This window comes from Triplophysa dalaica, chromosome 23 (genome assembly GCF_015846415.1).
Source record: "Triplophysa dalaica isolate WHDGS20190420 chromosome 23, ASM1584641v1, whole genome shotgun sequence".
In the NCBI taxonomy this organism is placed as follows: domain Eukaryota; kingdom Metazoa; phylum Chordata; class Actinopteri; order Cypriniformes; family Nemacheilidae; genus Triplophysa; species Triplophysa dalaica.
Genome location: NC_079564.1, coordinates 8,070,713 through 8,092,728, shown reverse-complemented (window position 1 = coordinate 8,092,728; position 22,016 = coordinate 8,070,713). Strand labels below are relative to the sequence as shown.

Here is a 22,016-nt window from a genome sequence, read left to right as displayed (position 1 = left end):
TTAGTATATTTATTTGATAGCATCACTATTAACTTAGTACCAAACAAATGTTTATCTATCCATGATATCATATGTTTCACCCTGGCTAATAAACATGTTAGCACCCTCTTGTGTTAGTTCTAAGATGCTGTTTTTAAAATATTTGAGGATGCATTATGCACAAATACTTCTTTTTTGTCAACATTACAGTGTATTGGAAATAGTCTACCCCGCTTTCTAGATTATCACCACAGCTCATAAAATCCATATTGACAATCCCGATTTATTTCAACAATGCAGACGAAAATGGCAATTCTGACCTCATTTTTACTTGCTTTCATCATCTCATGTGACAGGTGAAGCAGGCAGATAACTGCATTCTTTGTCACACCTTTCCCCATGAAGGACATCGAGTTTCCTCCCAAATCTATGTAGAATGAGGAAATGACCTGTGCAAAGCGGTTAAATTAACATTTTAATAAACTGTCAGGACAGAGTGAAACCAGTTTCACAACATTGTCTGAAAGATAAATAGGGGTCATTGTGTTTCAATTACATTTGTGCTTTTGACTAAAACAACTTGAATTCAATGGAGATTTAAGAAGAACTGACAAAAACAAGAACAGATTTTTCTTAGGTAACTAAAATCAAATTATGTGTTAATAATGAAGTGTAATGAATGTTATACATGCAATATGGATGCTCAAATAACTAAATCTTAAAGGTATAGTTCACTCTAAAAGCACTCATCCTCATGTTGTTCCAACCCTGTATAAATTTCTTTGGTCTGTTCAACACAAAGATATTGGAAGAATGTTAACAACTGAGATTTCTGGGATTTCTATCATTGACTACAATAGAAGGGAAAATAATTATATACAGTATTTTCTTTTTTCACAAAAGAAGATTTGTGAATACTTTTTGGAAAGCAAACAGTTCAATGTTAGTCAATGATACCCCAGAAATGTCAGTTGCTTACATTCTTTCAAATATCATTCTTTGGGTTCAACCGAAAAAAGAAATTGATACAGGTTTGGAACAACTAGAGTGAATAATTCATGACAGAATAAAAAATTGTGTGAACTGTCCCTTTAAGACTTCATATTTGTATGTTTAGTTAAGCAGCATATCTGTGACTGAAGGACGTGAAGTACACATGTATGTGTTTTTACATACTTCCAAGAGACCGCTGAGGTACTTGAGGCAGAGCGTGTGTGGATCAATGTTCGGTGTGTGTGTGCTCCAGCCAGGCAGTGCCGTCACATGTGCCATAGTCCTGAGGGTGCGCTCCAGAGAGGGCAGACCGTAGAAGCGCGGAGCGTCGGATAAACGCAGACACTGCAGAAGACGCAGAGACAGCTCGGAGACGAACAGTCCGGACAGAACCTCACACATTCTTAGAGAAGTGAACAGGAGGGAGAAATAAATAGGGATTAAAGGGGGGATTTAATGCTGTTTCAAGCATTCTGACTTCTTTAGCATGTTAAACGTGCTGGCTACTCATGCTTAACATGGTCAACTTGTTAAAAACGACTTGGACGTATGGCATAGTATTTCTGAGCTTGACACACTCCCACATCACTCAAATTTGTTTTCCGAACGTTTTTTAAAAGTCTGGATCCCTGTTTCATAACAAGGATCCTATTCCTTTTATTGGGCAATTCTCCCGGTAAAGCTTGGCAAGGCGAAAGACAGCCTGCCCACGCACCAACCGAAGAGCGATAGTAAGACCCGCCTACCATGAAGATCGGCTGCACTGCCTCATGATTGGCTGCATTGTGGGCCAGCATCTGCAGCTTGTTACACTTGCGATAGTGAGAAGTCAGTGGTTTGTTTGTTCACAACATTTCAGTGATGGATGTTATATAAACGGTGGATATAATGCTGGATTTGGAGATTGTTTGAAACTGATAGATGGCGCGGTCCCAGAGCTAAAAGATGCCGGACATGAACCGCTTGCGGTAAATTAAACCAAGTCATACGTCTTTGTTGGCAATCGGCGCGTAACGTTATCTGCGTAACGTTAAAAAGCAACGAAAAGATTAATGCGAACATGTAGTGTTATAGAGTGCTCATGCTCTAGTTCAACCACTCCTGCCTGCCTCTATCAGCTCGTGTTTATCCAGAAATAATCGTAGAGCTCTCTTTTATAAATGTTATCAAACTAAATACTTTTGGAAGATACGACGTATGCAATTTTACTATACAGTATAGGTACTCAAGATTAATACGAGATGGGCAGAAACTTTGTGTGTAACCACATTTTTTTGAAAAATGTCTGTGGTGCAAAACAAGCCAAGATAATATATATATTATTTATATATATTATTTACACCGCTTTCATAATAAGCTTCTTGTCCTGTTTGGGATTCAATGGGTGTTCTTTTAATCTCTGTGTTTATGTTTTTTTATGTTCCACTCAATCTCACGTTGAAAATCTCAAAAATCCTGTGGTTTACACAGAATAGAAAAATCTGAAGTTGTTGACACTTTATTCTGTCACAGCGGTATGTGTCATCAGCCTAGCCCTCTTTAAAACCAAGAACATTGAGCAAAAGCATAACTCAGACACTGCACAAACTACAATTACTAAACTAAACAATCTTCTTCATCTTCAGGCTGCTTTTATTTTGTATAACTCCACATGATACTAAAATATCGAAGCATTACATACAACTGCAAAGAAAAATGTGCATGCTGTGTTTATTCTTTAAATATTCTGCTTGTTACGATAAATACAGAGCTAAATTAACCGTGACGTCAGAAAGACCATAAGCACCTGCCAGAACAATAGCTTTTTATTTTAGTTGGCAGCTTATAAAATGAAAACGTAAGCAGGGAAATGTCTCGGTAAATCTGATTTGCATTACACAGCGGGAGCTTTAGATTTACAGATCCTCAAGGATTTTGCGGGAGTTATTCCATAAATAACTAAATTAAATCAAAGGCATCATTCGATTTGTATTTTACCCCTGATAGCAGGTAGAGGTACAAGTCTCCCTGTGAGGGTAGTAAAAAGCGTTATGCATATAAAGGATGAGAGAGAATAGAGAGTGTATTTCTGGAATAACAAATCTGCCGTGTCTGCCTAAATGGTCTCAGCGAGTTTGTTTTGAGGAGCAAACAGATGTTGTTGAGTGTTTTCACACCCTCATTAACCACAGGTGCACAATGAACTCCATAGCAGCTACAGCTCTTGAATACATATTGGTTTGAAGTCATTAAAATACACAGCGGTCTCAAAACCTATCATCCTACTTGAAACAAGACACATCAAAGCATCAGTTCATGCCTTTAATCGAAAAAAAGCTTGACAGAACCACGGTGTAGTGGTTAACACGCAGAAACGGGCCTTGGTGCTCATGCAGATGACACGGGTTCGAATCTTCACTTTTTCCCATAATATACATAAACTCAATTGAACATCACATTGAATGTTACTTTTCCCTGGATGTTTGGGCTTCGATTGGATAATCTTCCATAAACAAGACACAAAGCCAAGGCACTACTCATGTGGCACCATTTTTGGGGGCTCTAAAGATAGAGCTGGCTGATGCCTGACTGCATGCGTTAAAAAAATATGACTGAGTCATTAAGTGTGATTCTGTCGCTAAATAAGTCAGTGAGTCACTCCATGTGCCGAGTTTGTGACTCACTGTCCTGTGTGTGTGTTTCACCTGTCAGTAGTCTGTGTCAGTCGTAGAAGCAGAGTGTTGAAGAGCCCTGTCAGTTCTCTTTGTAGCCGGTGACTGAGGTGGGCATGGAGCTCATCTGCCTCCCCCTGCAACTGGATCTGTGCGTTTGTCTGCTCACCGCTCAGCAACAGGTTCAGTAGGGTGTGTGACTCCTACACACAAACACACACGGGTTACTTAAAAATCCGATCCGTCACTTACAACCGTTCAGTGCCTCTGGACATGCTTGAGTACGACCGGATTCATCTGACACAGAAAAATATGAATTTATATACAAAGCCATCCAGATGAATACACAACATTTGTAAATTTTTGAAGAAAATGTAGCTGGCATCCCGGCAATATCAAACTTGCTAACATGTTTTGGAAGTTACGGATGCCTGTTGCTAGGGTGATCTGGTTGGTTGCTAAGACATCAAGAGATAGTTGCTACAGTGTTCTGGTTGGTTGCAAGAATAATATTTACATTTATGCATTTGGCAGATGCTTTTATCCAAAGCGACTTACATTGAATTGTATCATTAAAAAAATCTGACCATGTGCAATTCCCTGGGATCGAACCAATGACCTTAGCATTACTAGTGCCATGTTCTAACCACTGAGCCACAGGAAAGCTCTAGATTCTAAGGGTGTCCTAAGTGGCACCTAGCACACCAAATGCCAGTTTATGGGATGTTCTGGACTGTTGCTGGGACACAGTTGCTAGGTTGTTCCAATTGGTTGCTATCAAGAGACAGCTTCTAGGGTTTTCTTGTTGGTTGTTAGGACACCAAGTGCCAGTTGCTGGGGTGTTTTGGATAGTTACCAACAGCCAATTACTAGGACGTTCTGGTAGGTTGCTAGAACACAAAGTGTCATCTGCTATGGCATTCTGGTTGGTTGCTAGTACATCAAGATTTATCAACGGTTGCTATGGTACCCTGTTTAGTTGCTAAGACATAATAAGACAGTTGCTAGGGTGTTCTGGTTGGTTGATAGAACACCAAGTGCCAGTTGCTATCGTGTTCTGGTTGGTTTCAAGGAAAACAAGAGAGTTTTTAGGGTACCGAGTGCCAGTTGCTAGGGTATTCGGAGTGGTTACGAGAGCTTACTGCATCTTGTCCCAAGTTAATAAAGCCCAGTCTCTGTAATACTGTGTGGGGCTTGAGGTTTAGACTGAAGTCTGATTATTTAAAAAAAGAACAGTACTACCCACATCAATATTTCATGCAAACAGAGCTATCACTCATAACCGTAGTAGGACAAGTCACACACTGATAATATGACGGGAGGAATATTTGCCTGAGCAAGCACTACTAAACAGAATATATTTACTATTGTGACTATGGGCTCCATTTAGACAGCACACATGTTTAAGGAGCACTCCAGCGACTGTGCATTTGCTCTGCATTTCACCACCTACCACACCGGGCGTTTCATCAAATCCAGATTTCTCTGTTAACCGTCAGGGCAGGTTTGTATGTATACATACAAATGAATGTGAGGCAGGACAGGAAAAGGCTGATTCTAGCTAAAAAACAAAACAGCCTCTGTCTAAGAAATAACTATGGTTGACGAACGGCTCTCGGTTACTGGCAGTAATACGTTATTAATGCATTTCTAACGCTCTGCCGGTGATGTATTTCAGGTCGTCCTAATAAATACACCACACTGTGCTCATTTGAAGGTGTGTGGTGGGGGGGGGAAATAATTTTATTAAAGGTGGATGAGCCTCTTTATTGTCTTACAAGGCCTGTAAAGTCATCTCAGACAAAAACAATCACTCATCTATAACAGATTGAAGACAGTTATGTTTTTTTCAACGATACCTGGTTTAGAAGCAGTTCTAATAGCCATTTCAGGTCCACATGGTCTGATTCAGACTGATTTTGCTTGAAAAATGTGTTGAGGAATGACACAATATCCACCAATAGTCTTTCATCTTGACCGCAGGCTGGACGCACCATGAAAAATCTATCAGATGACCAAAGATAGAGAAAATGTCAATGTTGTTTGAAAAGAAGGTGTCAAGTTAAATGCAATATTGTCTTACAACAGGAACCCATTTTGAATAGAACGAAAGTAATCTCAGATTAAATATGTGACCCTGGAGAACAAAACCAGTTTTAAGGGTCGGTTTTAATTTTTCGAAATTGAGATTTTTACATAATCTGAAAGATTTCCATTGATGTATGAGTTGCTAGAATAGGACAATATCTGGCTGAGAAACAACAGTTTAAAATTTAGGATTCTGCAAGTGCAAAAAATCAAAATATTGAGAAAATTGCCTTTGAAGTCATTGATCAGGGGCACTGTTGCAGGCCATCCACTCACAAAAATAAAGTTTTTAAATATTTAAGTTAGGACAGTTACAAAATATCTTCATGGAACGTGATCTTTACTAAATCTTAACTCTTTCACCACCATTGACGAGTTATCTCGTTGTTTAAAAAAAAACGGTTCCCTGCCAAAGACGAGTTTTTACGGCAATCAGTGTTAGTACTGTTTTACAGCAGGTGGCGCTATTACGCACCTTTGGGAAAAAGTACAGAATCGGTTGTTATTGATTGTTCGGAGTGTAATCTGGGCGGAATCTTTGACAAAAAACGTTAATAATCTCATCTGTTTAATCAAAATGATGCATTTTTGAAGAAACCTACCCACATCTACGGAGTGATAAAAAACGAACAAATGAAGATAGAAGAATACGGTTTCTTCTGTTTGAAAGCTGAGACTATGGTCTTTCATTTGACATATTGTTTGTCCATATATTCTTTACAGAAAATTTACTAAGAGCCATTCAAATTGGGTGAAAATGTTAAAACATGCTGGCGTAGGATGAGGCTGGCGGCGAATGAGTTAACATTCTCATGATTTTTGGCATAAAAGAAAAATCGATCATTTCGACCCATACAATGTATTTTTGTCTTTTCCTAAAAATCTTCCCGTGCTACTTAGTACTGGTTTTGTGATCCAGGGTCACATATTATATTAATACTTCTAAATGTATGAAGCATTTTAACTGTACATTTTTTTTTTGGGTGATTGACTGAAAAATAGAAAATATCCCACAAAGCTGTTTTGGTACTGAAACTAAAGCACTCCTTACTGGATCAAGAAGCTGTAGGTTTCTCCTTTTTGAACATCTATTTTGCTAAAGATAAAGTGTTGTTCGGCTTTGCGTCTGGAATCTGTCAGTTCATTCATTCTTTAGGATTGTGATATGCAAGCGCACTCCATCAAACTCATGCAAAGTCATGCCCGGTGATCACAAATCACATATCTGAGGTACAGACCAAACGCATCAATAGATCAAACACAGAGGACGACGGTGTGTGCACCTTCTCACAGCTGCGTGCCAGCTGAGGGTTTGCAGGATGCTCTTGCTGCTCTCTGCGGTGGATTTGACAGCCAGTCGATCAGTCAGAAGGTAAAGATGCATCCTGGTCGTAGCGGAGGTAACTGCGCTGTGTGAAATGGCATCCTGGACTGCCTCAACACAGTCTTGCAAACCAGACCTGATGTTGCTTATACGCAACACCACGGCCTGAGATTCCGACAGCACCAGATCGCTGTGAAACCTTGAGAATGAGACATCATGAGAAATTGGGGTTTACCTGACAAAAACTGCACCAACCTAAAAAAATACACATTAGTGAATCCTACTCACTCAGGTACATCACTCCTAAAGCCCCTTAGGTGCTCCACCAGCCCATCTATCCCAGCATGCCATGCTCTGTTCCAGGTGATCTGCATCGCCTCCCACGCAGGCTGCAGATTTAGCAGGTCTGAGCAGAGAGGGAGAACTGAACAGTAGGGACTCACCGCATGGTGTGAGGGAGCTTGAAATGGCAGATTATACCTGTTCGAACAGCATGGGTGAGAGAATGTAATAGAGTTCATTTATAGGCAAATTAATTACTTTCTTTTAATGCACAGCTAGATTTTATTCGATGCGCTTTACCTTCGTATAACAGAGGCGGGCAGTGAGAAGGGAGACAAGGCTGTATCTGAGCCTGCTTTATCAGTCCTGATTGAAGAACAACGATTATTAAATGTAACATGAGCCAAAGCATTCCTTTTTCATTAAAAGTCTGCCATCACTATAATTGTCTGCTGGATATGCCAATGTTATTATACTTATTTATTCACCCTCATGTCGTTCAAAACCTGATTCATTTTCTACTCCAGGGCACAAAAGAAGATTTTTTTTGTGTGTTGATAAATGATCTTTTGTTCCACAGAGAAAAGAAAGCCATACAGGCTTTGAACGACATAAAGGGGAATAAATGTTGAACTATTTTTTTGGGGGGGGAATTGTTTATTGTTTATTGGGGGCTCACATATTTTACATTTGGACCAATGGCTTGTATGAAGTACAATCTTAGAACATAAAATAAAAACATACCAAACATCCATTCGTGCTATTTCATCAAACAGCAGAATAGACATCAACGCAGCAACCTCACTCACATCACCTTTATTTTCCTTTATTAACAGAGAAGCTTAGAAAAAAGGATTAAGAACATAGTATGAATTCCATATTTATGTGAAAAAACAAGAACATGGAAAACACATCAGCTGAAGAGTGTAATTTCTGTCTCTGTATATTATTAATAATGTATAGCATAATGCATTTTACCTTCAGAAAAATGTAAATACCAGTGCTTTAAAGGAACACAAATTAATTTACTATTTCATCATTTATTCACCCTGATGTCATTCACAAACTCTTTGAGAAAGTTTGAGAAATGTCTCAGTGGTTTTGGGTCCATAATAGAAGTCAAAGGGGCCAATGTTGTTTGGTTACCAACATTCTTGAAAAGATTTTGTGTTTTGCAGAAGAAAGAAAGTCAAACTGCTTTGAAATGACACAAGGGTGAGTAAATGATAAAAAAACATATTTTGTCCAAACTATCCCTTTAAGAATCACATTCTGGGGCAGAGTAGGAATAAAACATAAAAACAAAGCTATAAGGGGCAAACCAACAAAGCTCCTTTATTACACATTACAAAGTAAAACAAAACAAGAAAATGTTTCGGTTTAAGAAACAAATTATGCTAGCACCCTCCAGATGACTGTAAACCTCCAAACATTCACAAACAGCATGAAAGGGAGCTCTTAGCTGGAAACGCTTGTAAATGTCTGGAAGATTGAAGGAATAGGTCTATTTGCCATTTGTGCATTATTTGTGCTAGTTAACTTAAAGGGTTGTTTATGATTTTGCCCATTTAAAGTTAAAAAGCAGTAACTACTATAAACTTTATAACGACAGCGAGCTGAAAGAATTACAGTAAGATGGTCAGATGTAGTCTTATTGGTAGTTTTCAAACCACTGCGGATTGTACCTCTGAGCAACGTGATGAGAAGAGACGTCTGCTGAGCCAGACTGTGACGCAGTGAGGGGTCTTCAAACACCAGCTTCCTCAACATGCACACGCTGGGGTCCAAAAAGCAATCCATGCTCTACATAATGATAGAAAATCTGAATGCTACACCTTCTACTGTCAAAATATCCTAGCAGATTAGATTTAGGAGCAAGAGATGAGAAGCTCCAGGCCTTTCAGAAGCATGCAATGGAGTATGCTGCAATTATAATTTCGAGTTTTGTTAATTGTTGGAAAAACTTTGACACTATGTCGTGCCTGGGGACACCACATTTCTGTGACACCACTAGGTTGTTTAGAGGTAGCATGCCACAGTTACCACACTGTAATCGAAACAAGCCATCACAATTCAGTCTAGAGGTGTTTACCCCGTCAACACAATCTCAACGGCAGTCATAACAGTCAGAGTGAAACCACTGTGCCGCAAAAAAAATCGACAGCCTCAAGGCTAAGAAGTCCTAACAAACAGCCAAACAACATCATAATTGACGGCAATAGCTAACAAGGCGTAGCAAATGGAGGCGACGCATCAGATACTCCTCGTGGTGTATGTGCCAGGACATTTGTGCCTAATTCTCCCTAATTAACCGTATTAGCAGGGCAGAGTTCTGCACAAAGCTTTTAGCTTGGGGACATACATATCATACAAGAGAAGAAAATTAGGACTGACATATACTTGACTGACACCAATATATAGCTGCATTTGTGGGCTTCATTAGTCTAAATGTTCTTTGTCCCAATTCATTCATGAAAAAAGGCGAACGAGAAAATGTTACCGGTGCATTGTTGTTGACACTCTCCGAGATGAAAGATATAAGCTTGTCTGATAAACCCAAGGCCTTCAGAACAGCATGCATTGAAGGATCTGGAAAAAAATGAAATGGAGTATAAATTATAATGGTTGAAGAAAGAAAGATAGAAATAAAGAAAGGGTTGATGTTTGAAAAAAAAAAAACACCAACCCTTTATCTCAACAGGTAGTGGTCTAACTTTTGATGAAACCAGTAACTTTGTATTGGCACCTAATGTATTATGGCTCCTGTATGACATATCGCTTATGGCTCCTAAATTCTTTGTAAGTCGCTTTGGATAAAAGCGTCTGCTAAATGTCTAAATGTTTGGTATAAACGGATGGTTGGATGGATGGGCGGAAAAATGCATGAACAAATAGATGGATGCATGCATTGGTAGATAGATGAGAAAGAAAGAGAAAGAAAGAAAGAAAGAAAGAAAGAGAGAGAGAAAGAAAGAGAGAAAGAAAGAAAGAAAGAAAGAAAAAGAAAGGAAGGGTTGATGTATGGATGGACTGGTGGGTGTTTGGATGCATGAATAAATTAACGCATGGTTGGATAGATGGGCAGAAAAATGCATGAATAAATGGATGGATGCATGCATGGGTAGATAGATGAGAAAGAAAGAAAAAAGAGAGAGAGAAAGAAAGAAAGAAAGAAGAAGAGAGAGAGAGAGAAAGAAAGAAAGAAACAGAGAGAGATAGAGAGAGAGAGAGAGAGAGAGAGAGAGAGAGAGAGAGAGAAAGAAAGAAAGAAAGAAAGAAAGGTTTGATGTATGGATGGAGTGTTGGGTGTTTGGATGCATGAATAAATTAACGCAAGGTTGGATGGATGGGTGGAAAAATGCATGAATAAATGCATGCATGGGTAGATAAATGAGAAAGAAAGAAAAATAAATAGAAAGAAAGAAAAAGAACGAAAGAAAAAGAAATAGAAAGAAAGAAAAAAAAGAAAGAAAGAAAGAAAGAAAGAAAGAAAGAAAGAAAGAAAAAGAGAAAGAAATAGAAAGAACGAAAGAAAGAGAAATAGAAAGAACGAAAGAAAAAGAAATAGAACGAAAGAAAAAGAAAGAAAGAAAGAATGAATGAAAGAAAGGGTTGATGTATTCATGGACTGGTGGGTGTTTGGATGCATGAATAAATGAATGCACGCATGGGTAGATAGTTGTATGGATGGAAAAACACATGCAATAAAAGATGGATAGATAGATGGGTGGATAGGGGATTGGGGATGGATGGATGCATTGGTGGGTGGATAGATAGAGGGACAGACGTATGGATGCAAAAACTCACGGAAGAAAGGATGGATAGATAAATGCATGGATGGATAAATAGATGGGTACATGGGTGGCTGCATGAACAGAAAAACTCAAGAATGCAAGGATGTGGGGATGAATGGATGCATGGGTGGAGGAATGAATGGTTGAATGGATGGATGAATGAATACCTTGCAAAACAACAGCCAGCTGCTCAGCTGCAGATCTCCGTAAAACTACATCCACAGTCTCTGATGTGAGAATATTGTACAACTTATTTACAGACTCCACCTGCCCAGAGAGAACACAGTCCATACAGAGAGAGTGATAGAACAGTATATCACATAAACTAACAGGGAACAGCAACATCATTAAGATACAGATAAATATTCCACTAGCTGTTCTTACATTGAAAAGAAACAAAAAAGGCCGAAAAAATATTTGGAAAACCAACTTCTTTGTATTTACTGCCCTCTGCATTCTGTTGTTAAATGAGATGACCATTTCAACATTTAAATCTATCAACAGTTCAGTCTTTGTTATTTTGCCAGACTGAACAGAACGTGTTATTAATCGCAAGTGACTTGCGAGCAGTCGTTGTTTACCTTCACATACGACTTGTCTGGAGTGTTCAACTTGACGTCAACAGATTTATTGACAATATAGATGTCTGGTAAAGAGGACAGTGTGGAACTGTCCAGGACTGGTCTGGTGGTCCCGGCACCTTCAGTGCTGGTCAAGTGCGGAAGCAGATGCTCGACTGCGGTTTTCCTCACGCTGAAAGTCCAAAACAAAAACAACGGGTTCGATAAACAAACAGTCAACAGAAAACAAAACCTTCTGGCGTGCAGCTTAAACTCACGTGTGATGCTTGGTGAACAAAAGCCGAAGGGCGGCCCGTAGCCTGGCTCTCAGAGAAAGCACCTCATCTCCTCTATCGGCAGATGCTTCACTTATCAGCAGGACGCAGTTTCCCAGTACGTCGTCTGTGCCCGCGTAACTCTAATATACAGAATGCATCAGGATTTAACGCGGACAAAAGAATCACAAACGTAACCCAGCTGAGCGCAATGATAAACAAACACGCCACTTGTGTTTTATTGACAGAACGAACCAATTACAGAGCCTCCTCAAGAAAACATGAATCGAATGTGACGACCTTGACAAGATTTATGAATATTCAACAGCACAGACATCTTACCCACCACACCATATGAGGCGTTTAAAAAAGAAAACGTACCTTCTGTAATTAGAAAGCACAAACTATCCTTGTTTAAAATAGAATGCGTAACATGGATATTACTTGTCTGCCTCGGGCGTCTTGCAAACACGTTAATATTACGTAGAAAATTATTCTTCCAGTCTAGTTTGATGGTTATATTGCACTTGTGTGTGAGTGTAGACAGAAGCGTGGAGAAAAAGAAAGAGCGTGCACCTGTAATACAGGAATGACCACATAAAGTGCCTCATTAAATCTGCTCCAACTTGCGGCTGTCATCATCAATCGTCCCTTCAGCAGATAGAGCAGAATATCCTTGGCAGCGCAGCTCACCTTTGGATCACACATAAACTAAGTTGATGGCTCTATGATATTGCCCTTATAACAAGCCAGCTCATCCGAATACGGCGTCTGAGGTCACAGGAGGGCAATTCCAATGTCAAACATTAGCTTGGCATAACCCCAGTAACAAATTAAATGTCCAGCACAGCTTCATTATTTATCAGAGGGCTGTGTATGGGTATAACAAGGGTTTCTTTATCGTGCATTACACGGGAACAGGAAGTTGAATAATTCACCTCTCTTGCTTGGTCTTGAAGGCCAAACACGCTGATCTCGTATAGGACGCGGGGGTGAAGCAGAAAGTGTATGCCGTTGCAGATGGATGAGGCCGGTTTGGCCACGTTTTGAACTCCCAAACATTCCTGTGGGGATGAGAGGGGTCGCTGCCTTGTCATTTACAGAGATGAAAACACATTGGCATTCTATGTGAAGTGCAATAGAATTGCAAGGAAATGTGAAGGTAATTTAATGTATAGTACACATACACACCCATTACCAAGAGTAACACTTTATCTCTGACATAAAATACTGTACATTACAATATTATACTTCCTGGAGGACATACTGTATCTAAAACAAGCTTATAACCAGCTCCAGGAACCATGGAGAACATGCTATCATCAGAAGCTGGTTTTAGCTGGATTCTGTGTCATTATCGTTTTAGGATTTCTTACTGTCTATTTGTTCTTTTCTCAAAATAGGCCCCAGCGGCCATTTTCCACAGTACAGTGTGTACCTTTAAAATGCTCAGAGTGCAAGAGTAGGTTTCCGCCTTCACTGGGGACATAGGATGAGACAAAAGCTTCAGAAATAACTTCTGACTTTCCGACTGCAGCAGTGGGCTGGCGTGTTCAAACTTCCACCTACGGAGGGACACGATTTTTACAGGTTTTTAGACGTTGACACCTCTACGGCAGCGCTAGGCAAAACAGCAGATGTCAATGGCGGTTTCCATAATTGTAAGTAACTCACAGGTAGGAGCAAATCTGGACACATTCCTTCACCACCGGTAAGTGCTGATGGTATGGAAAAGCATCGGTTGCTTGGTCAGCGAGATCCAAAAGTTCGTGCCAATTCTTATCTCCCTGCAATAAAGCATTTCATATTTATGGTAAAGTTTGAAATAATAATTCAGTTTATTTACTAAAGATGTCATTTTCCGTTCTAAAGATGTGAGGTGTATTTATTTTTTGGAAAACAAAAGTAAGTAAGTTCTAAAACGTAATAAAGTTTGATTTGTTAACTGCATTAAATGCATCAACGAACAACCTTTCCACACAATTTACTAACCTTGAAGAATGTTAATTTGAACATTTACTAAAACACGAACGATGAACTACCATGAATGAACGAAAAACAAATTTATCCTTATAAACTAACCTTTAAGATAATGTAAATATATTTTGCTCAATGATCGTTTATGTTAGCAAATGCATTAAAGGGAAGAGTAGCCAAGAATAAAAATTCTGTCATCATTGACTCACCCTTGAGTGGTTCCAAACTTGTATAAATTTCTTTGTGCTGATAAACAAAGAAAAAGATATTTGGAAGAATGCTTGTAAACAAACAGTTTACAAAAATGACAGTGGTAGTCAATAGTGCCCCAGAACTGTTTTCTTTCCTGCATTCTTCAAAATATCTTTTTTTTGTTTAACAGAAAAATAAAGCAACATTTTCTACAATGGTAGTCAATGCAGGCCAAGAACTGTTTGGTTAAAAGGATTCATCCAAATATCTTTCTTTGTGCATCAGAACAAAGAGGTTTATACAGATATGGAACAACTTGAAGATGAGTTAAAGAAAACAGAATTTTCATTTTTGGTTAAACTAGTTAGAATTTTTACCAGCATATTTAAAGAATCCGTTTGCTGCAAAATAGACAAAGCAAAATATCGAAATAAAATCACCACATGACTTCTTTCCAACATTCCAACATTATGAAACCATTGGTTTCGAAATTCACTTACAACAGTCCCCTCCACAGAGAATTTTATTTTACGACCTTGACAGCCATGGTCACTATGAACTGTCAGTACTATGACAAGAACTGTGTAAAGACCCCTTATAAAAATTATAAAAATAAATATCAGGGTGATGAAAATTATGACACTTTTATTTTTAAATAGATTTTTTAGTGAATATGGAATTGTGTCCAACAAATAAAGATGGTTCGAATTATTACCTCAGCTTGTGCTTCCTTTAGAAACGTGCATGTGGCCTCCATACAATAAGAAACGCGAGACACCCTTCGATAAAGGTTGTATCTTTCCAAACAAGCCTGTTCTAGATAAGCCACGGCTGACTCATGTATAATAGGGTAAGCCACACTGAAAGATGTATCAAGACACATGAGAAATATGGCAGCCACTGTACTTTCAGGAAGGTTCACACCAGCCTGTATGGAAAGACAAAAAACATGGTGTAAAGATTTAACAAGTGCACACACAAAAATAAAACACACTTAATAAATAAACAAACAATAAACAAATTTTGCCCATAATTGTAGCGCTGTCCTTAGGTCTACAGCATAAATGAACAATTGACCCTTTCACAGCGGCTTCTGGGGGTTTTCACACTCTCATTTGTTTTAATAATGACCGTGAAGGACACGGCCATATGTCCATTCAGCGACGGCGACATGGCTTATTAATGTCTAAGAATGGAACAGCCATATGCTTGCTCACCTTCTCCACAGGTAACAAGGTTTGCAGGAGACGGATTGTAAATATGGCAGTGCCAATAAAGGCCATTCTGTGGTGGATCAGAGATGATTCGGGCTGTTCAGAGGAGGTCATCCATGATGGTAGCACATAACATCTCCTAACATCTCTATACATGCTTGTAGTTTCTCCCTCTGTTACAACACAAAAAAAACAGAATGATTCTACAGTACAAGGGGACTGGCAATATCTTGCCAGTAGGGGGCAGCAAGAGTCCTGTGCATTTCAAAGAAAGTTTTATGGATGCTAGTGTTTTTTGATAAAACGCCATAAGCATCAATGAGGGACGGAGTCATGCATTGAAATACATATTTACAGTATGTGCGGCGGGGATGTTCACATAAGTGCACAGATATTATGCACAATAAACGCGTTTAATGTGATTTGTGCGGGTAACAAGCATTGACAGAAGATGCGACTTTGAAAATCTAAATATTCCATTGTATGGATGTAATGCTATGTATGTGAATGATTTTAGATATAACAATCTAAAGATAATGGTAAACTCTGCACCATATATAACGCTATTTTCGCATTGTATGTAACACTTTACAGTTAGGCTATTAATGCAATAGTTAATATGAACTAACACTGACCAATACATTTTTATGGTTAGTATTAGTAAATGTAAAACATTGAAAGGTTAAAGCATGTTAATGCATTATGAGCTTAAATGACCTATTAACAATTGTAATTGTACTTTAACATTTAAGTTCAAGTGTGTAGATTTTCTATTAATCGTGTCAAACAAAAACTAAAAAATTAATATTGGTTTTCTGAATACACCGCTGTGCTGCTATTGGTCAAGGGAAACCGACTCTGAACTCACAAACATAGATTAAAGCATTGTCCCAAGGGCTGCACAAATAAACACAACATTTTGGAGTCAGAGTTAACACTTTTCAGAAAAAACGAATACTGCTTATTTAGTAACGGTATTTCTGCATAATTATAAACATTGAAAAATAATATGCTGTAAATAAATGGGAGCAGTATTTTACAGTAAAATATGGTTTTATAGAAGGTCATAACATCTAATGCATGAGCTCATCACAATGTATTTTATTCCAGATAGAAACACCAGATGTTTTAAACTGTGGTCAGGAGCAAACAGGGACGTTTAAGTGGTGAAACCAGCCTGCCTGAAATAACCGGCGTGCCACGATTGATTTGCCCTGATAGCTTAACGTTCTACAATGACCATCTGTCCCTCAGAGTGAGTGGAGGGATCGGGACGTAAAAGGCGACAGGTGTGTGTTTGTATGCACTGATGCAGACATCAGCCTCTCGGCGGCGGCTCTGCACCGTGGAGGAGGGCTGTTGAAGACACTTGCCAGCTCTATCGCAGTGAGGCTCTGCTCGTCCCACACCTCGGGGGCCACGCTGTCTCCCAGAAGCCCCTGCGCTGCCGCCAGCATCTCCAGCGCCCGTTGGAAAACCTTCAGGCTCTCTTAAAGGACCGAGATGAAAGGAGAATTTGAAAAGATGGATTTTGGAAGGATGTCTGGGGTGGGATCGGAACAGCTGTAGCTTATAGTGAAGGCGGTGTTGAGAGGTCTCTGACCTGTATTGATAAGTGGGAGAGCGTGCTCCACGGCCGCCACACCGAATCTAGCCAAGCTCCACTGCTGAAGCTGTAGCTCCAGTGATTCTTCAGCATCTATCTCTGGGGGGAGCTCCAGGTGGGACTGCGGGAGGGGAGACTGCTGGGCCGGCCTCGGGGGTACCCCTCTCTGACTGCTGCTGTTGCTGCTGTATACAATCAAAGAATCCTTAATTGGCTAAGACACGGATGGTTGTAAGCAACATTTGAAAAAATAAAACATTTCAAGGGAGTGCTGAACGTCTTTTCTATATTTAGTTCCTATCATTTTATTTATTTCCTGCTCGTCTCTAGAATTCAGCCTGTATTATCTGCTCCAGTTTTTTATACATGTTAATCATCTTAGTTGTGATTGGATAACTTAGTGTAATTAATAATGAAAAGGCATTGAAATACACAATAGAAGCAAAAATGATCACTCACATGCATGTTCATATACTTAAAAAAAATGTAAACTTCTCGTATGTAAAGTGATTCCATGTATATTCATTGAAACAGTTCGCTTTAATGATTAAAGCTGCACCTAGAAGAGGCAGCATCTCCGTCCTGGCCATCGCCGCGAGCCCGCTGAACAGGCCGGCCCACTACTGAGGGTCTGGGAGAGCATTCCTCTGGGGTAGATACCCCGGACCGCTGTGTTCCCCTCACCTCATGAGAGTAGGAGATAGAAGAGTTCTGAGACACAGGATCTAAACGAGGGAAATAATGAGATGGATATTAGCACTCAAAATATACAGAAAAAATACATAAATATATGAAAAATTGAAGTGATGGTTCACTCAAAACTTTCACTTGAAAATTCTTTCATCAAGTGCTCGCACTCCTGTCATTGCAAACCTGTATGACATATTCTTCTGCCGAACACAAAAGAAGATATTTATAAGAATGTTCCTAACCAAACAACACTGCCCTTACTTACACAGTATGGCAACAAAACTACAAAGACATTTCTTAAAATATCTTCTTTTGTGTAGCACAGAGGAAAGATGCTTACAAAGGCTATTGAAATAAAGGGGGGATAAAATAAATTAATAATGACAAAAAGTTTATTTTCAACCCTTTAATAAATAAACAAAGAGACTCACCAAGCAAAACTATGTTAGACGAAGTACATTTTACATGGGTGTGATGGAAGGATACCTTGCTTGGCAGAACGGAAGCTGGGATCCTTGTAGAAACGCAGGCGGCTCCTCAGGTTCCTACAAAGCTGCTCAAGACAGGCCAACGCTTGAAACGCCAAGTAACTCACATCACCGTCAGTGTTCAGACCAAGAAGTGAAAGGAGACTCTGGAGCAGAAATTTGGTTTGTTATAGAATAGCCTACATGACTTATACAAAGATGCAGATCAATGTCTAGCCCATTTAAAGTAAATGCAATATCGTGCTGTATCCAGTAAGGTCAGAAACGTGTATTGGCAAAGTGAATAGGGTCTATTTCATGTGATCTTGACATGGAACTGTTGAAAAGTGATTTTTCATTCCATAAGGCACTAAATTAAAAGTCATCTGATCGTGACTTTTAAGTTGTGTAATTTGTACAAATTTAAATTCACTAGCCCTCCAGTGGTACCAAAGCCATGCTAGTGGATCACAGTGATTCAATAAACTTAATTGAATCGATCAACTAGAGTCAGAACCAGTGCGACCTTCAATTCATTAACAATTAAACAAAAGACCAAGAACATTAGAAACAGATATCGTACATTTAGATCGCAAGACACTTAGATATGTCTTTATTTATTCAACAGTGCATGTTCTGCTCTGCTGTTGTAAGAAGCACAACATAAAGAAATCTTCATTGAAATATTAGGGGTGAATGAAGAAAATCAAGCCAAAAACAACTTTTTTTCTAGCAAATCATAGCAATAAACAATCTTCACTGAGGACATTACTTCACTCATCTTAGACATAATGAAGTATTTATGCCAACACATAATACAAATAATACACCAATCACTTGTTGTTTTAAATGCTTGTACTAAAATGCCAAGCGTCAGCTTCCTACAGTCCCAAACAAAAGACACAATTTCCTGCTGTCAATTCCTGACATGAATATTACAAATGGACCTGGAACTGTAAAACCCACAATATCAGATTAATTTATGTCACTTATGGCTAAAACTCAAACGGCATTTACAGATCTAAGACAGAAATCTCATTTAAATCATACTTGCACTGTACTTGGCCTTTGCAGAAAGATTTCAGCGGGGAAGTCTTGCATGATGACATCACGAAGCAGCTCACAGGTGGTCCGTACCAAATTGTGGTTGTCGCTTCTAAGGGAACTAAAGATTGATTGGGCGAAAGATTATAAGAGCAGCATGTGAAATAAGACACGTGTAAGATAGCATTACCTGTAAAATTACACCAAGAAGATGAGACCAATACCTTTCATTTGATGACAATATATGTCGATCTGTTGTGTTTAAAGACAGCCATGGAAAAACGGAGAACTTCAGGCATTTTACAGAAGTGTTGACTCCAGAGGAAAAAAACATTAAACACGTTATTAGGGTATAAGGACAAACTTTACGCTAAAACAAAATTAAACCTGGTTTCACTACCAGTTTTCTGAACAAGAGACAAAAGGACAGTGGGAGTTTGTGCACGGCATACATCAGTGTTGTATGTTTCTATGCTTTGCTAAGCCAGACATCTGGTTTTCTGGGACAGTCTGAATGAGTTCAAACATTTTGTTTTGTAAACAAATATAAACATTTGTATTATTAAAGAGTACAAGCAAATACACTATATTAAAACTGATCAATTGTGGTGGGGCAACAAAAAATGCTAGCAAGCTAAAGCATTCCAATTAGATTATCGAACACATAAAGAACATATTTACAGTCATCCATGTTACACAAAAAATAGGCAAAAGTTCTCCTTGAAAGTTATTATAACAGAAAGTTTGCTGATGTTTGAAAGTTGATGTCACCCACCTAATACTCTGGGGCCTGGAGCATCTGTCTGCCTGAGTTGACTGCACTGGAAATATCCCCTCGCCGAAGTGTCCTCTTCTAAGAACACAAAACCAGCTGGAGATGAAAACCGAATAGGAAACCAGTACCTTCATACTATTCTATGGTCTAATTCAGTGCACTTCATAGGACGTTCCTACACAGTCATTCAAAATGCCTATGTGACAACCTTGGACACGATGAAATGAACATCTACAGAAATCTGTGGAATAAAAGGAATTAAAATCGATATAACATTTTTCCAAACCTGTCTGCGGCAAGGGAACAGAATGTGGCTGGTAGGTGGTTGTGGTGGGTGGACAACTAGGCAGGACCTCTGGAAGGTGGAACAGCTGATCGAAAATGCTGTCTACGATTGTGCGCAGGTGAGGATCCACGTTAGGTGAGAGTTGTGTTAGGAATTCGACAGCCCCTACATCCCGTAGCATTTGTGCTCCAGTCGGATGCTTTGACAGGGTATGGAAACCAAAATTAGACACTGCTCTTAACACACCAGCTAGAAAAATAACATGATGGTTTCTTTTTAACATCTCTATATGTGCTTTCTTTCGATGTGATTTGTAACGAATAGTACCGCTGAACGGTGAGCCATTAAAACATCATTCCCTGTCATTAGCATCCCACTTAATACAGCCGAATCATTCAGAGCATTATTCTACCTTTGAGAGTGTACAGATCAACTCCAGAGCCTCCTCTTGCATTGGAACCTCAGGGAAATTAAACCATTCCAGTAGGTGAACGAACAGCATCCTTTCCTGGACCAGATCAGGAGTAGAGATGAGACCGTGATCCAGTTTGCTTCTGATATTTTTAAGAGCCCGAACTCTGATTTCAGCCAAGGAGTGTCCTTGTGGGGGGAAATCAGTAAAGTAAGAATACAAAGCAGTTTGCATTTATTCACAACATCAAATGAATAAATAAGTCAAAACAATACAATACCAGCAGTTGCGACCAGTTAATAATATTATTAATAATTTCTATTATTATATTTCATTACTTGATTTCAAGCGTACACAAAGCTATTAGAACAAACGTAACTTAAGTTCATAAAGTCCCCTTACAATCAAAATAATCCTGATATTGTTCGTACAACCTTAGTAAGCACAAATTTAACATTGTCTTACCATATAAGTTAACCATTTGTTTATGATATTTGTAATTAAACGTTGGTTAATAAAAGGGGATCAAGCTCAGTGGTAAGAGCACTGCGTTAACAACGCAAGGTTGTGGGTTCGATCCCAGGGGATTGCAAATACCTATGTAAAATGTATAGTATAAAGCAATGTAAGTCGCTTTGGATAAAAGCGTCAGCCAAATGCCTTAATGTAAATGTAAACATGGTTACTATCGTTACGCTTTTGCTATAATACAACTTTTAGACGATAAGTCTGTAAAGTAAAACTTTGACTGATCAACAACACACATTACGACATCGTTTTAGCATAAATGCAAGGCACAATATTAATACAGAATAACAATGTGAAGTGATTAGGTTACGATAAACATGGTTACTGACAGTTACTGTTCACAAATGTACAGTGAAACTTCACTTGTCTTTAGCTTCTCAAGCTACATAAACAATAACGTTAGTTGCCTAATAGACGTTTAACGCGAAAAAAGCGATCTTACAAACAAATCGTCTTACCTATCTTCTTGATGAGCGATGAGAACTCCATGATCATACAGTTCTTCGGTAAAACACTAATGTTACATTTGTTGTGAAGAACGACAGTTTTCGGTTAAACGTCACATCCTCGCCATCACTGCTAGCAGCAGCGCGCGTCTGTTTTCAACTAGCGCGCCACTGTCAGGCACTTCCGGTATATGTCACAAAACTCTTTATAAACCAGTTTTTCCGATTAATGCTTAATATTCCATGAGTGATGTCACTTTTATTTAATACGGTATCTGTAGTTTCGAGATTTGTTTATTTATGCCTATATTATCGATTAATTTATTGTTAGTAAATTGTTTTGTTTATAAACTAACATTTTTATTGGACACACGAAGGATGCCTTTTGCAGGTGGACCCGTGGTTATTTTGATATTAGAAATGCCAGTGGTTT

At 38.9% G+C, this 22,016-nt stretch overlaps 1 protein-coding gene across 1 annotated transcript in view; it reads right to left on the bottom strand.

The window, feature by feature from the left end:
- The window catches only part of rttn (rotatin), a 38,256-nt gene extending 16,525 nt beyond the window's left edge, over positions 1–21,731 (bottom strand). Inside the window, 30 exon segments of the mRNA XM_056737839.1 lie at positions 300–428; positions 1,156–1,375; positions 3,657–3,826; positions 5,483–5,627; positions 6,995–7,234; positions 7,324–7,515; positions 7,618–7,683; positions 8,062–8,158; positions 9,003–9,120; positions 9,818–9,906; positions 11,279–11,378; positions 11,693–11,864; positions 11,950–12,089; positions 12,523–12,639; positions 12,885–13,010; positions 13,385–13,511; positions 13,621–13,733; positions 14,831–15,043; positions 15,333–15,442; positions 15,445–15,502; positions 16,703–16,818; positions 16,933–17,120; positions 17,495–17,660; positions 18,112–18,259; positions 19,143–19,257; positions 19,361–19,451; positions 19,912–19,989; positions 20,198–20,396; positions 20,610–20,797; positions 21,596–21,731. Coding sequence (XP_056593817.1) covers positions 300–428; positions 1,156–1,375; positions 3,657–3,826; positions 5,483–5,627; positions 6,995–7,234; positions 7,324–7,515; positions 7,618–7,683; positions 8,062–8,158; positions 9,003–9,120; positions 9,818–9,906; positions 11,279–11,378; positions 11,693–11,864; positions 11,950–12,089; positions 12,523–12,639; positions 12,885–13,010; positions 13,385–13,511; positions 13,621–13,733; positions 14,831–15,043; positions 15,333–15,442; positions 15,445–15,502; positions 16,703–16,818; positions 16,933–17,120; positions 17,495–17,660; positions 18,112–18,259; positions 19,143–19,257; positions 19,361–19,451; positions 19,912–19,989; positions 20,198–20,396; positions 20,610–20,797; positions 21,596–21,632 — 4,068 coding nt within the window. The 5' untranslated portion in view covers positions 21,633–21,731.
- Positions 21,732–22,016: the final 285 nt, after the last annotated feature.